This window comes from Indicator indicator, chromosome 7, assembly GCF_027791375.1.
Source record: "Indicator indicator isolate 239-I01 chromosome 7, UM_Iind_1.1, whole genome shotgun sequence".
NCBI lineage: Eukaryota > Metazoa > Chordata > Aves > Piciformes > Indicatoridae > Indicator > Indicator indicator.
The window spans coordinates 26,157,565-26,173,144 of NC_072016.1; the positions used below are offsets into that span (position 1 = coordinate 26,157,565).

The following is a 15,580-nucleotide window of genomic DNA, read 5'->3' on the forward strand; positions in this document are numbered from 1 at the left end:
AGTTGAAGTCACATGAATCTCTCCTAAAATAGCTATATACCCATAGACACCTGTGCTGATGCTCAAATTAGAAACATTCTACCAAAACCTCACCCTGGAGAAATGCAGTACTATACTCCAGTTTCATAAATTATTTACTATTAATGCAGATTAGTGAAACTCCTTTCCTTCCAGCTACTGGCAGTGTGATCATTTTTTGGAAGTCTGCCTACCTGGAGTATGAACAATTTTACCACAAAGGAATAAAAATTTCACTTTCAGGTGGGAATTTTCTACGTTTACCCTCAGTAAACCATATAGCTTCAAAAGTAGTTTTATTCTTAATTTTTGTTTCTCTGTAATTATGCTTTGAATAAAAAAATATCTATAGCTGAGGTACCCAATAAATTATTTGAATGGTTGGCAATTCACAGATTTCTCTAGAGCCATAATATCAATTTGTAGTTTATCTCAAAAGATCCTGGCTTCAACTTGGTCTACATCATTTTTGCTACAGGAAAAGGAACACTTCATCCTCTCCCTCTGGACCTAAATGAGCTGCAGCCATAATTAGTATCCATATTTCTTGATTTTCACAGTTAAGAGGCCCACCAGTAGCACTGGCAGCATGCTGCTGTGCAGCTCTGTGGGACAGGGCCAGGCAGGGGAAGTTACCCTAAAGAAGAGATGGAGCCCACAACCTGCCCTTAATGAAAGCAAATACAGAAGCAGGTGGTGGCTTGCAGGGACATTTTGCCTCATTTGGGCTGGCACTGCTTCAATTGCCATTTTTAACATCTTACACACTTCTCTCTCACAGCCTTCCAGGAAATAGGCCTGAGAATAATTTGGCTTCTGATTTTACTCTTTTGCTAGTATTGGTTACCACTACTTAAATGAACTGATTTTGATACTAAGGTGCCATGGAAACAGAAATATTTTGTAATCTACTCTTGAATTTTTCTAAACTGCATATTAGTTTAGGGAAATTACATTTGAAAAAAATAAAGACAATATGGACTGATTAATTAAAATTAATTGCAAAATAACCTTAAAATTTAAAGATATAATTAATCATAACATTAACTACACTCAAAATGTTTTGAATGAAAAATATAAGGCAGATAAAATGAACTGAGAGCATTTTTCTTAGTAATAAACAGTTTCTAGCTGGAATAGCAATGTGCTGGTAACTCAGCACAAGAATTCCTTAGGAACCTAGCAGTGCCAGTTTACCATTATCCATTTTGAGATGGTGTTCAAGGTAGTTTATTTTCCTCAGTTTGGTGTGAAAGGGATGAAATGGAAAGTGTCTGAGAGAACAGCTGTATAACTTCTTGTACAGAATTCCTCTCCAATAACGACCTTTAGTTGTTTCTTTTTATAATTTATCCCTGGTAGGATATTTTAGATTACCTTTTTCCCTCCGGTTCAGTGGCAAAAAACAGATCAATGCAGCATTTATGAAACCATTTCTGAACGTGAAGGTCAAATTTCTAATACTGAGCAGTAGTGGGGCTTTTAGCACTACACCATATGAAATTCAGCCAATACTAACAAACGTTCCCGTTTCCCATCTCTCTCATCCCGTTCTGTTTCAGTCTCTGTGGCTGAAAAGCAAGCTATCACTTCAAACTATGGAAGTCTCATGCTACCCTTCAGCCGACCAGAAGAGGAGGCTCTGACACCGAGCAATATGGGCTTCTCCCCACGAGAAAGATGGCTGTGATCCTGCAGTAATCATTAACTACGAGGGGAAAAGTGCATTTTAATTTCCCAGTGTAATGTCAGTGAATGAGATGAAAAACTGATAAATGTAGAGGATTTTCAAACATTTGGGAACAGAAGTAAGCTATGAACCTGCTCAATTTCCATTCTGAAATACTGTTATTCCTTTCTTTATAAACACTGAGTTTCTATGAAAGGAAACTACCTTCTTGTGTATCAGAGAAGTTAGAAACAAATTTACACTGGAAGACAATACTAGCTTTTCAGGTCCTCTTCCTTTGACAGCCCATGTTCTATTTAACTATTGCTATGACTTTACAGTCTTTAGTCACCTTTTGTGCTTATGGGAGAACAATTTAAACACTATACTAATGAATTTGACCTCAAACATGCTCAAGAAGTAGTTGTTGCTTTAAAATTTTTACAGAAAGAAGAAAATGAAGGCATCATGCCATTAAGCAACTCTGCTCAAAGATATCTTGACAAATAGCTTTTGTCTCACCCAGCTTTTCCATCCCATGCTTTACTTAAAAAGTCTGTAATCTTTTCATCTATTTTTCCCTTAGCCACACAAGTTCCCAGATTTGGCAGGAAACAAATCATAAGCATTATGAGAGATCCTCACTGGGACTGTGAAATAAGCGTGCTCTGTACTGTTTCATAAACAACATATATTAAAAAGGATATCTCAATAGCTTTATGCAAAGGGACAAGTGTTAAAGCTGTGCTTAGCCTTAAAGCTTCAGCCTGAACATTTTGAATGACACTGAGCTGAATCTTCCTCTGTATTTCTCTCTCCCCTGAAAAGCTGTGGGAAACCCATGATAGCTTACTTTTATCCCTTGGACTCATGCTTACTCTTCTTGTTATTTGAATGCTTTCAGCATTAGTTGTGTCTTTCCTTCCAGCTATGCCACATCTTTGCAAAAGACTTGACTAAATGAGTAAGGTAAGGAAACAGTGAAACTGCAAATCATGTCAACTCTTATTTCCAATGATACCCCTGCACCTCAGTTGATGCCATAGTTACAGCCGAAGAACCTCTATTTTCTGTAACACTGGTCAACCCAAGAAAGGATGTAGAAAAATTTCAATCCTGGTGAAGAACTCTGGGAGCTTTATACCTCCCTTGTTTTTCTAAAACACAAAAAAACTCATTACAATAGCAGCCAAAGAAGAAAAACAGGCTTGAAAATTAGTGGAAGCTGCAATCAGATCAGCAATTATGTACAAGAGAATTTATGGTTTAAACTAGGCACCAAATTTGCACATGCAGGTTTTGTAGCTAACATTGCCATGCCTTAACCTTGACTTAGATAAAGGTGAGAAAAACTTCTCTCAGTGTTTGAGGACAACACTGTTGTGACTGTCTTGCAATGCAGTTCTGTTCCTGTTTTTTAAAATGCAATAGAATTCATTTCACATGAACCATCAGTATAAACACTGTCAAGCAGTGACACGGAGGTGACAGCTTCTGCCTATGTGTCACTGAATTCTTCATTTCACTGCTACTGTTACTGAAAATAATAAAGTGACAAGCAAAGAAACTTCAATTTTTAAAGCATATTTATTGTAACATACCTGACTGCAACATCCCCATACCACTGTTTGTATTGGTGAAGAATTTATATTCTGGAGTTTGAGACTTCCTGAATGGTTCAATGCTTCCATTCCCTTTCAAACCACCCTGAAAGAACCTTTCTTCAGTTAAAAATCACTGTCTCCTAGTTTATACCAGTGACACAAGCATCACTCCTCTTGACCTGCAAAAGCTCCCCACCACTCTACCGCTGTGCCAATTGCATTGCACCTAAGAGGACTTATGAATATTGATAGATATCCTGTTTCCAACCACACCTTGTCCTAGATGCTACCCTTTACCTCCAGAAACATTGTTCCAGTAAATCTATTTTCTAGCTGCAAGTACTGCCTGTAGCCCATTCAGAACAGGCTGCCTGCAACAGCTCCTATAAACCTTTTGTAAGCATTGATGCACAGAAAGCTCAGGTGTGAGACAACATGCTCTTTTGACCCTCATCTCCTTCTGAAGGGTCAAAATTTAAATGGACTTCATAGCTTTCAAGCTGAAGGCAATTTAGCACCTTAAAAAACAAATGTAGTCTGTGGAATTAACTTTTCTATAGGGCAGATAAGGAAGAAAAATATTTTGTGTGGTAAATGCTTTTGAATACCTATGGCAGTAATTTAAAAACTGCCACTTGCAAGGGAAGAAATGCACCTAATAGAAAATTCAATGCATAAAAGCCTTTTTTTTTTTTTTTTTTTTTTTTGGTGCCTGTGGAGGAAGTAGACAAATTTGTTACAGCTCTGCAGAGGCTAAAGGCAGTTGTCAGTCTTGTGCTGCAGAATAACTCTAAAGAGGCATGTCTACTTGATGCCTTGTGTCATTCTTGAGGGAAAGTACTCTCTCTTCCCTTCCTGTCCCTATTACTTTCCTCGTGCAGTCAAATACCAGTCTAACTAAAATAATAATACATTGGTTTTGTTCTAGGAATTTCACAGTACTGTTGGGTGTCTCTTCCAATAACTTACTCTAAGATAACTTCTATAGAATCATGATATAAGCAGAAACAACTCTGAGCAATATAAATTCTTAATTTCATCCTCCCTTGACAAAAAAATTTACAAGATCTGGAGTGAAATAACATTATTTCTGTCTCAACTAATAAACGGCCTGACAGGTTAATTTCCAATTTGACAAAATAGAACTGAATCAAATTATTCTCCTCATGTACATTCTCTTCTGTTAGTCTGAACACATTTGCAGCAGTTACAGGGATGATGTTACCTTCTGAGCTCTGAATTTGGAAAGCATGGCACTTACGAAAATTACTTAAAATTAATCTATGGAAGTCAGAATTGCCAAACAGTGGAACTGCCAAACCACCTAATTCCCCGTGTATTTTGAACTTCAGTGTTTCTTATTTATACTGTGTGCTAGGGATGAAACTGGTACTCAGAGAAGGGATAACGTTGCAGCAATGGAACTTTACCTCCTCCCCATTTACCAATTAAACACATCAGCAATACAACTGTCCTACCCAGCACTTAAGCCTCAGGATACATGCTATCTTTCAGGTACCTTTGCTCCTCAGGGCCTCCAAAGATACAGATGAATTGCCAGGTACAGTCAATGAATGCTGTTTATTCTAATATGAACATTTATTTTATGGAAGATGATGAGCTTTGACAGCAGAAACCAAGCCATCCATTTCCTCTGCCACTTCCTGATATTCTTTAAATTTACTTATCCTCTTTATGTTTTATTCTTCTGTCTTTTGAATAACGTGACAAGAATGCAATATGATGCAAGCTTTCAAATGTCCTGATGTCCTCTTTCCAATTCAGTGTCTTTTCAGTTGAAGTCAGGATTTGGATACACTGAGACACAGTCTGACATTTTTTCCCCAAGTATCTACAAAAGCAAATGTTTATTTTGAGAAGCTTTGGTAGCCTCTTGCATCTTAGATGAAAACACACAGCTCAGAATGGGTTAGACTAGATCATATCTCAGAGGATACCTGGATGCTTTGGCTCTGCTTATCAGAAGTTCACAAAATACAGATCACTAAGACACTGAATTGTGGCAGCTTTGCTGCTTGTGCATTCATTCAATGTTTACTTTTTTTTCGGGTGGGGAAAAGCTATTTTCTGTGGTAGGTATGAACCTTCACTGCAGATAAAAATTGTATTATCTTTGGCTAAGGAGAAGTGTGTAACATACCTGCTGGTGGGGAATTACAGCCCTGGGAGAGTCAATTCTAGGTGCCGTGGTTGAAACTGGCACTGGACGTTTAGATCTGGGGATCCAAAAGAAAAAAAGAGATTAACATTCTGGACTCCTATTTTTCAGCTCTAATTTGATGCAAAAAATGCTGCTTCATCAGCACTGACAGCTCTAAACAGTCTAAACTTTCACTAGTTAACATCATGTCTGGTTTTCCTCTCTCATTACCTGACCACAGAGGATTATATGAGAAAGCTGTATTTCTTCCACATTACTGATAAGCTACATTTGTCTTTCACAGTGCTATTCAACCAAGATTTTTATTTCACACTGACTTTGAGGTTTCAAGATGCCAGTTTAAAACAATGAGATTCCTACAGAACTCTGCCTTGGATGTTTACAGCTTTGATATTTAAAAACAGGATGATGAGGCTTGCTAGATTTAGCAGAGGCTTGCACCAGAGAAAAGGGCAGAAGGGGTAAAGTCAATTTGTGGAATGAAAGTGATTACATAAGAGCCATTACCCCTCAGGGAAAAACATCTGCAAGTTCAGAACATGGTGGGGTTTTTTTCCCCATTCCTCTTTTGCTAGATGAATCAAATCCTCCAGCTACACAAGTTTGCTTTACAAGTGGTAATGGTGCTATTGTAATCATAAGTGTCCAGCTGACATTTTAATCCATTGATTGCAAAATGATTTTACTCCCAACACTTAGGAAGAGTACTTGCTTAGAAGGCCTATGAGGATGAAAGCCCAATTTCACTGTGACGATTTTGTATTTGATTCTGAAATGTTCCATCAAGAGTTTTTCTGAAACAGTAACTGTAAAAAAATTTTAGACATTTATTTTTACATTTTCAAACTTAAAACTAGAAAGAAAAACCTCATTTCAAACTGAAATCACAAAATAGTTTTCCAATGATGAGCAAATACATCATTCTGGTATTTTTTAACTTCTCTATTCCACAGACACACCTCCCCTCTCCCTCAATACAAGTCCTCCTTCTTAATGAAGCTCAGAACCAAGATGGATGTAGTTTTGCAAATCAGTTCAATTTTGATAGCACTGCTGATATGACTGTCAAAATTTCTATTTGTTCCCACCTACCTGAATATATCTTTAACTGAAGGGTGCTTGATTTCCATCCTGGTATCTTTGCACTCACAACAGATGTTCAGTAGGAGTCAAATGTATTAAAAGAGGTACCTGCTTAAGGAAGGGCTGCCAAAAAGTTCTGTGATGCACTATCAGTTTAACCTATCTCCTTGGGGAAGAACAACACTGTCTTTGCAGAAAGGTGACATGATCTAAGAGATACTATCTCTCTTTTGTCTTCATGTGTTTTTTATTATATTTCATATCTTCACCAGTCAGTATCTATCTTTTCTAATTCTCAGGGCAGCTAAAATCTACATTTATTTTCTTACAGTAAGCTTTTGTTTTCATTTTATTACACATAAGCACTTATTTATACTTAGCATCTTAGTAATTGTATCCAAATATTTCAACATTTAGAAAATAAAAAGAGGTCAAGTGCATGGAAATGTGTTAAACCAGATTAGATTAGGGTTCAAAATGCTTAGAAAATATTTTGCATACTTTATTTATCACTTAATTGAACTGGAGTCATTCTGGAGTGGAGTGAGTGATCGCAGCAGGATGCAAAACAATATAGCATGAAAAATTTGGCTGCTGATATATCCATTTTAATGCCATACTATTCCTAACAATTTGTGGAGGGTTGGCAGAGACATAAAAAGGGACAGACTAAATATTACTCATGCTTGTCAAGTCAAGGTGGCCATTTAATAAGTTCTAAGATCAGTAACGTGTCAGTTAAATCTTCAGCTAAGCAGTGAATTAATCACTCAAGCAGAAGCCTCTTCTTGTTTCTATTTTTTGCACAGAAAATCTTGAGTCTCATGATACCATGGTTTAATTCTCTAAGATGTGCCTGGCACATCAACAAATAGACTTAGTGGTTCCAATGAGAATTACAAAACCAAACCCCTGAACATTTCAGAGTGCTTCAAATATAACTGAGATCATTCTGGGGCTAGGACGAGACCTAATTTCTCTCTCTCAGGATATAATCTATGCCTGCAATAAAATGGAAAAGTATTTCCATCAGGAATTTCACTCTCTATATATCAATGGCAAATGCAAATATCAGCATTTGGCTAGATGACTGATTTGTTAATTATTTCCCTGCATTTGATGCACTCAGATTGCAGGACAGGCAATTAGGCTTTACAGACCTAATGCTCATCATACCCACAGCAATATAAGGACAAAACTTCTTGTGCATAAATGGCACTAACCGAAAGGGAAGCTGTGATCAAAAAACCCCAAAACTCTATGGTTTGGAAATATAAACTACCTGTTTTCCCTTAGAAGGGATCTGAGTCAGGGGCAGCCACAAAGGGAAAGGACAAGGGAAGAAGCTGTGGAGATGTTGATTCTGTGATTCTGTGAAGGAAAGGAACTGGAGATGGTATGTGTAAAGCTGAGATTTCTTAAAAGGGGTACGGGTTACAAAATTTTGAAGAAGTAAATTCTACTATTCTGGTCTCTCTTTGATACTTTCTAATTCTGTGGCATCTGCACAGTGCCTATTGCATCTTCTTAACTCTTGCTGTCCCTCCCTGATAAATACCACCCCTTTTTTTTTTCCCCCAGTCTGCCTTTTTATCTGTCTTCCAGCCTTTTCCCTCCTGAATGAAGTAACTGGCTACAGATGCCTCCACCTCCTCTTAGTTAACTCCATACAACCCTAGAATTCCTCCATCCCAGCAGCTCCTATGGGCAAATGGGGAGGCTCTGGTAGTGTATCTACAGCTCTGCTCTGTGTGTGACAGTTCTCCAGAGTAGTAAATATGGATGTTGACTGCATGCCTGGCACTCTCCTAACATTCATAACAAGTTCTACACTTAACCTCCATGGAGCATGGACATCTTGTTTTCATACAGGCTATTTTTCTTGCTCTTCTTCCTGCCTTTGCATGATTTTTAAACCATTTTCAAGCTTTTCCTCTTGTTATCACTACCATGAAGGAATGTGGGTTCATCCACAGGAAATTTCATCCACTTACAGAACTTGCTTATGCTGTTGTGGATTTAATTTGTATGTAGAGATATTACAATCTGCACTGTTAAAAACCCATTATTTCAAGTTTTGTTTCTAAATAATAATAAAATAATAAGAAAATTTTGATAATGGGCTTGCTTTAATGCTAATTTACCAAACAGACCACTCAGTTATACAGCTGGCAAAACCTTGTTGACATCACTGCATTATCATTCAAATCTCACACAGCTGTTTAAGTTTAATGATATTTTACTAGTTTTGCTTGAGACCATTCATCCATATATTATAACCACAATGCTACTTACCTGAACTTTTAATGTTAAGCCAATACAAATTCACGTTTGGCTTCAGATCTCATTACAAGTTTTGCACAGCTTTTCTATTTAGCCATACTAACAGTTTGAATAGTACAGAATGCACAAGTGAAATGCATTTTAACTAGGCTGAAACAGGGTTCTATTGGAGGGATGACAGGGGTTCCTTTTACTTTCTGCTTTGATTGATCAGATAAGAGCATCAGATGTCCCTCTCAAATCCTGCTTTAAAATGACTGGAGAAACATTAAGATTAATAGAAGTGGTACTTTCAGCACAGTGCAGGCAAAACCAGAGTATTTTCAAATACTCAGAAATATATAAAGAGATATTGATTATAAATAGGAAGCTACTATTCTCACCTCCATAATAAATAGGCTAAGTGCAGAACGTGGATTGCCTAGCTACAGAGAATGGTGTTACAGAATCGGAAGTGAGAGGTTGAAATACCTTCAAAATTATCAGAGAGGGATCAAAGCTTAATGGTACATAACCTTCAAATACACTGTCTCACTTGAAACCTCAGCATAGTTATTTATCATTAACGATTTCATTATTATATTGATTGAGAGATGTTAAAGAGAATCAAGTGTCAAATATTTATACTAAGTCCTTTAGCTGAAAAATACATGAAGTGATTCACAGTGATTTCCCTGGTTTAATCTTCACTTGCCATGCAGACAGTGTACCCAAGACTTAGACTACCCTAATCATCAGGATTCACTGCAGTCCTGGAACACTTGGCTTAACAACTTCCTCAAGGGTGCAAGTCATCCAAGTACAGATTTCAGAACAGCAATGGAGAGAGACTGCTGTAGAGCATCACTCTGCCATGCTGCAACAGACACCAGCCAAGGAGAGCACAGACACAAAGAGGCAGCCAGCCTCTGAGGATGCCTGAAACTCAGGCTAAATGGACCTTGGTGTATTTCTGTTCTCACTGTAAGAAACAACGGGGCCACCAGTGCTTAAGAATTTGTGGAGAAAAAAAAGAATGAGGTCTGACAGCTTTTATAGTGGCGGGTACATAAGAACCACCACAGTAAAAAAGATCTGAAGGAAACTACAAATGTCACATGCATAGATAACACATTACAAGATTGATCTTGTTAAGCCTTAGTATTTTAACTGATTGAACAATACCTCGCTCCACTTCTTAAAAATACTATGTCATCCACTCCAATTAGCTTCAAGTGTGTAATTTACATTTTGATATGGCCATGCTTACACTAATCAATGTTAATCAATAAGAAAAGCTCCCAGCCCTAATACATTCTGACCTTCCTGCCTGCCACAACATTGTGCGTTATGTATTGATTTTCTCATTGCAGAATGCAACCAGTAACTGTCTGAAAGATTACAACTGTCGTGTATTTGGCAGGTCGCATCAGCCCACTAACTCTGGTGAGATGTGTCTGTGATACTCCTCTTAACCTTTCCATGGTGAGTGAAATATAACATGTGAAAGGATTCAAATGAAGATTATCTTTAGTTCATCCAAATAGTATTTCTCAGTCTATTGAAACAATGACTTTTAATCTCATCTCTAATCTGGTATTTGGCAGGGTGGGGCAGGGGGGAACAGTAGGAAGTGATGTGCACTCTGAGAACAGTTCTAATCCTCAAGTAGAATCTTGTAATGAAAACTTAATTGCCCTTTAAAGCCTTGGCATAGATCCACAGTTTCAAGGATATTTTCTAAAACTAACATGAATGCTTTATGCAGGGTGTGTAAACAGCAGTCCACTCAGTTAAACTGCCCATTTAAGGAATATATTTATACTTATTGCAGTAACTGACATTGGTACCTTGCTTCATTTTCCATGGAAAAAAAAAAGTCGCTCATTAATTTTAACAGCATTAAATGTTACTACTCAAAGACAGCAACTCACAGTCCTGTCCAAATGCTGGCTTGACAACTATTAACAAATCCTGCCATCCTCTCATTCCTGTGTACAGACAACTGGGCATAGGCTAGGATTCACCTCCATTTCACTAGGAAGGAGGTAGGCCCACACTATCTCAGCTCACACTAATACATGACAGCTTCCTTAATGCACTGCTAGAATATATCTTTTTTAATGCTTTGAGCACACAGCATCATCAGAAGTCTGGGGAAGAAATCTTGGTTATTGGAGGCAGATGGCTCTCAAAATGTTTAGAGTCAAATGTCTGAGCCAAGTAAACTATCACATGTCATGTCCCCCATTAATGTTCCTCTTTTTTTCTACTACTTTGAATTTATACACATTGTGATTCAGTAAAGCATTCAAGCAGCTGTTTACGTGCTCTGCTTTTCTTATCACTCTAAATGTAGATTTTGTAATACCTCTCCTGAGTGCAGGTAAATGTAGTTACTTACCTACTATGCAGGGTGTCACCTGAATAAATTGTTGAGGGCTCCCACACAGACTGTCCACATGGTCACAGATCTCAGTGTTTGGCCCAATCTAGATCATAGCTATTCCAGTGAACGTCACAGGGAATATCTAGTATTGTGACAGTATTAAATTGATTTGTTTCTGATATTTAGACAATATTTTCTTTAAATTCTGCTGACGATCATACTGGAATATTTAAACATAATTTTGTTAGAACTCTAGGGAAAGGATTAAAGGACAGAGCTCAATTTAAAAAAAACACAACCCTTTTTATACTCATTTAATTGTCATCTAATTTCAGGCTCTATTTCTATGGGAATATTATCATATTTGTATTTGAAAATATGATTAAGAGTCCATAATTTCTAGTGAAGTACTATCACGTGCAAATAGCACATCTTCATCAATACTTAAGGATTAGTTGTTAAACAATACGTTCTGATAAAAGGCAGGCATTCATATCTTTAATTCAATATTCTGCATCCAGTAATTCAGAGATCCTTTCTGGAGTCTTGATATGGCCCTTGCTCCATAAACTCTTAAGTGCTACTATGTTAGCCATTGAGTCCCAGGTGAGATTCCCAAGTGTAAAAGCTGTTGCTGTGGCCTCTGCAAGGAGGCAGTAATTTTGTACTAGGCATTCAGTTTCCAAGTTTAAGACTGCAGTCAGAAAAACAGGAACAACCAGGAAAAACTTTGTCAGGAGATATATGCACAATGCTGAACACAAACACTAGCAAGTTATCACCAGCATTACTGTTCCTTTTAAAAAAGTAACAAAAAATTACATTCGTTTGGGCTCTAACTCCAGTATATAAGCAGTCCATGAATGAAAATGTCATTAGTCTGATGAAAGCAATGGAATCATTCAAAGTAGGGGAAAAGAAATTACCCAAATCCACATTTTCATTTTCTGTTTGTTTTTACGAATAATCTTCTACAATGCTTTTAGGAAATGTCTCTACAGAACAGTCTGAGTACTACTATTTCAGACCATGCTTTCATCAATATTGTTTGTACCATTTAAAGGTACTCTTAAACTGGGAGATACACTGTCTTCTAATTCTTTGAGCATAAATGCATCCTGAATCTGGTTCTGATTTAAAATGTGCCCATCAGCAGATCTAAAACATGGACAGAATTGGTTACCATTCACAGCTTTAGACAAAAGAAAGCACTTTACAATAACCACTGAATTAATCTTGCTTGCATTTTGCTGTCACCACATGCTTTATTTATAGTAGGCCTGAAATAAATACTGCAGGATCAGCCATCTTTTGGTGTTGCACAAAAAAGGAAAGCTATTAAATATTTACTCTAATTCTCTCATAGGTTTCCCTCTGACATTTTCCCTTTCACTAAAAAAAGGGTTATTTAGCTTATGATTTTCCAAGGCACGACAGCCAGTTGTGATTGTGGAAGTGAATGGCAGCATCAGTGGTGTGCCCTGGGATGGGGAGGTTGTGTCAGTGCACACTAGGCACAGAAAGCTGGCAGCTCCCCTGCTCCTCTCCAGCAGCACACGGTGACACCAAGGCAGGAATGTTTGTGCCAGCAGAATGAGGTGCACTCATGTTACAGCACTTTCCAAAACTAAGCCAATATATTTGGTGAATACTTTCCAAGGCATCAGATCAGATTCCTTGAGTTAAGATCAAATGAATGTTGTGGATGCTCCAGTGAAACATGTTGACAAACAATATTGTACTCCTGTGCATTGTATTTAAACAAGAAATATATTTCTGTGAAACAAAAATATATTTTGCGTGCATTTAATTTTTCACATGTGAACTGAATACTGTGGGACAGTAAGTCTATGGCCTAGTTTCTGTGGAACAGCCAGCCAGGGTAAGATGAACTTCAACTAGCCCAGAATTAAAAATGCCTGGGGGCAGCTGTGTAGTTCAGGTAACCAATTAGAAACTGATACAGAAAAAAAAAAATACTAAATTCCAGGAGGTCACAAAAAGATTAAAAGCAAGGTCTTTTTCCACCAGGTCATTATAATAGAGTATGATCATAACCTTCCATAGCATTGTCTAGCAGAACTAGCACACTTCCCCCACCCCCAGTATATTTAGAGTACCTAACAAACAAGCTGTATCTAAGTAGTAAGTATCTAGTATGTCAGAATATCAGCCTTGTTTGCCTGAATGCTATCATTCCTCATGGAGTTCTACCAGATAATAGTGCACAGTGCCAAAAAAATTTCTTCCCTTCTCCCCTCACTGCTGCTCTCTTTCCTTCAGCAAAAGTGAATTCACTTCACAGATGTATTTTGCCTTCTAAATTGAAGAAAGCAGAGCTGATCAGGATGGTCCCACACCTTTCCACACCACTGGATCACAAGTCTCTTTCTCCAGGAATGGTCCAAATACTTTAACACCTGTCTGCATCCTTTACCTCTCCGAAAGCAGCACAAGGAGGCATGCTGCAGGCTCTAGAGAACTATGCAGTTAGACTTTGAAAACTTGCAGCCAAAAGATGCAGTGATTCACTCAAGCCAGTAACAAGACAAGTTCTGGCTGTCTGATCAAACCTCTGGCATAGATGGTGAGACCTCCATCCTAATTTTGTAGTTTCATATGAGAACATAGCATGGATGAGGTGGTAAGAACAAACTTAACAGGGATTTTATAGAAGGAAGCTTTCAAATAAACCTGACATCCACAAATTCCTGAACCCATAATGAGATATTTACATGACTGAAACACAGAGAATTCCACTCAGGCCAGCACCGCATGCTGAGCACTCACTGAAGAGCTATGTTAGTGTACCTCAAAGAATTCAGATTGATAGAAAAAAAATGTTTGTATAGCCAGAGAAGTGTAGACTCTCACTGTTTAGGCAGGCAAGTACAAATGGGCAGTCTTAAAGATTTTCTTCTCCTGTGTTTGATATTTTGCAATTTGATGTTCTGCACAGGTGCTGACACCAGGTGATTTTCTTGGCAGTCAAGTGAAAAATAACCAGTTCTCCATTCTGAAAAGGAAACCTCACAGGAAACTGAAGTGTGATAGTAAAAGTGAATAGCAGCAAACACTGCCTGAACACTGTCTGTCAAGTTACAAAGAATGCTCATGAAACCTTCATGGCCAGGATCAATAAAAGGAAAGGCCATTGCTCTTGAGGGCCAAGAGCCATTAGAGAAATAAAGTTTTCTGTCTCTGAGCATTCATGTCTAGATCTCATGTTACACTGGTTCTTCCATGGCCAAAGAAACTAAATGAGGAAGTTCACTTCTACTTCCAGTGCTGCAACAGCAAAATCAAGCTACAGAATGCCTGGTAAAGCATTCCATGACCTTGAGACATATTCTGTAGAGCCATGTGAGTACTTCAGATAAATGTCCAAGATCATAAAAATTTAGGGCTTAAGTTTTCTCATCATAACAGTCAATTTCCTAATGCATATATATGCCTTTTCCATTTGGAAGGATTTTCAGTATTTCCAAACTTTTATGCAAATTAGATAACTGAGATTAGATAATGATCTTTATGGAAAGTAGCTTTGTTTTTCCATAGTAGTAGAACACCCTAATCTAGTTTCATTGCTGCAAGTCATGTTTCAAAAAGTCAAAATTATCTCTTAGCACAGTCATTTTCCTGGTAACCAACTCCCAGGAGATTTCCCCTTTCTCTTCTTTTGTTCTTATTAGGTTGAAAATTACTATCACTAGTGACTGCTCATGTATTTTTCATGTCAACTATTCTCACCAATACAATCTTTGTAAAATTATTTTTGTTGAAAAAAATTATATTTCATTGTCGGTTTTGGGCAGGTGACTAAGTTGGCACAACCTTTTTGTACCTAAGGAAAACGCTTTTTCAAGGTAAGATCACAGAATCACAGAATTGGGGGGGTTGGAATGTTAGGGGTTGGAAGAGACCTTGGAAGATCATCTAGTCCAAGCCCCCTGCCAGAGCAGGACCCTTAGAGCAGGTCACACAGGAACAGGTCACCCCTCAGTCTCCTTTTCTCCAAACTAAAAAGACCCAGCTCCCTCAGTCTTTCCTCATAAGGGAGATGTTCCACTCCCTTCAGAATCTGTGTGGACTCTTTCAAGCAATTCCCTGTCCTTGAACTGAGGGGCCCAGAACTGGACACAATATTCCAGATGAAGTCTCAACAGGGCAGAGCAGAGGAGGAAAAGAACTCCTCTGGATCTACTAACCACACCACTTCTAATACACCACAGGATCCCATTTGCCTTCTTGGTCACAAGGGCATATTGCTGGCTCATGGTCATCCTGTTGTCCACCAGGACTCCCAGGTCATTTTTCCCTATGCTGCTCTCCAACAGATCAGCCCACAGCCTATATTGGTCCATGGGGTTACT

The 15,580-nt window shown here is 38.1% G+C and overlaps 1 protein-coding gene across 1 annotated transcript in view; it reads right to left on the reverse strand.

Annotated features, from left to right (window-relative positions):
* The window catches only part of LOC128968212 (LIM domain-binding protein 3-like), a 73,113-nt gene that overhangs the window by 22,668 nt on the left and 34,865 nt on the right, over nucleotides 1-15,580 (reverse strand). The window contains exon 3 of the mRNA XM_054382580.1: nucleotides 5,453-5,528. Coding sequence (XP_054238555.1) covers nucleotides 5,453-5,528 — 76 coding nt within the window. The remainder of the gene's footprint in view (nucleotides 1-5,452; nucleotides 5,529-15,580) is intronic.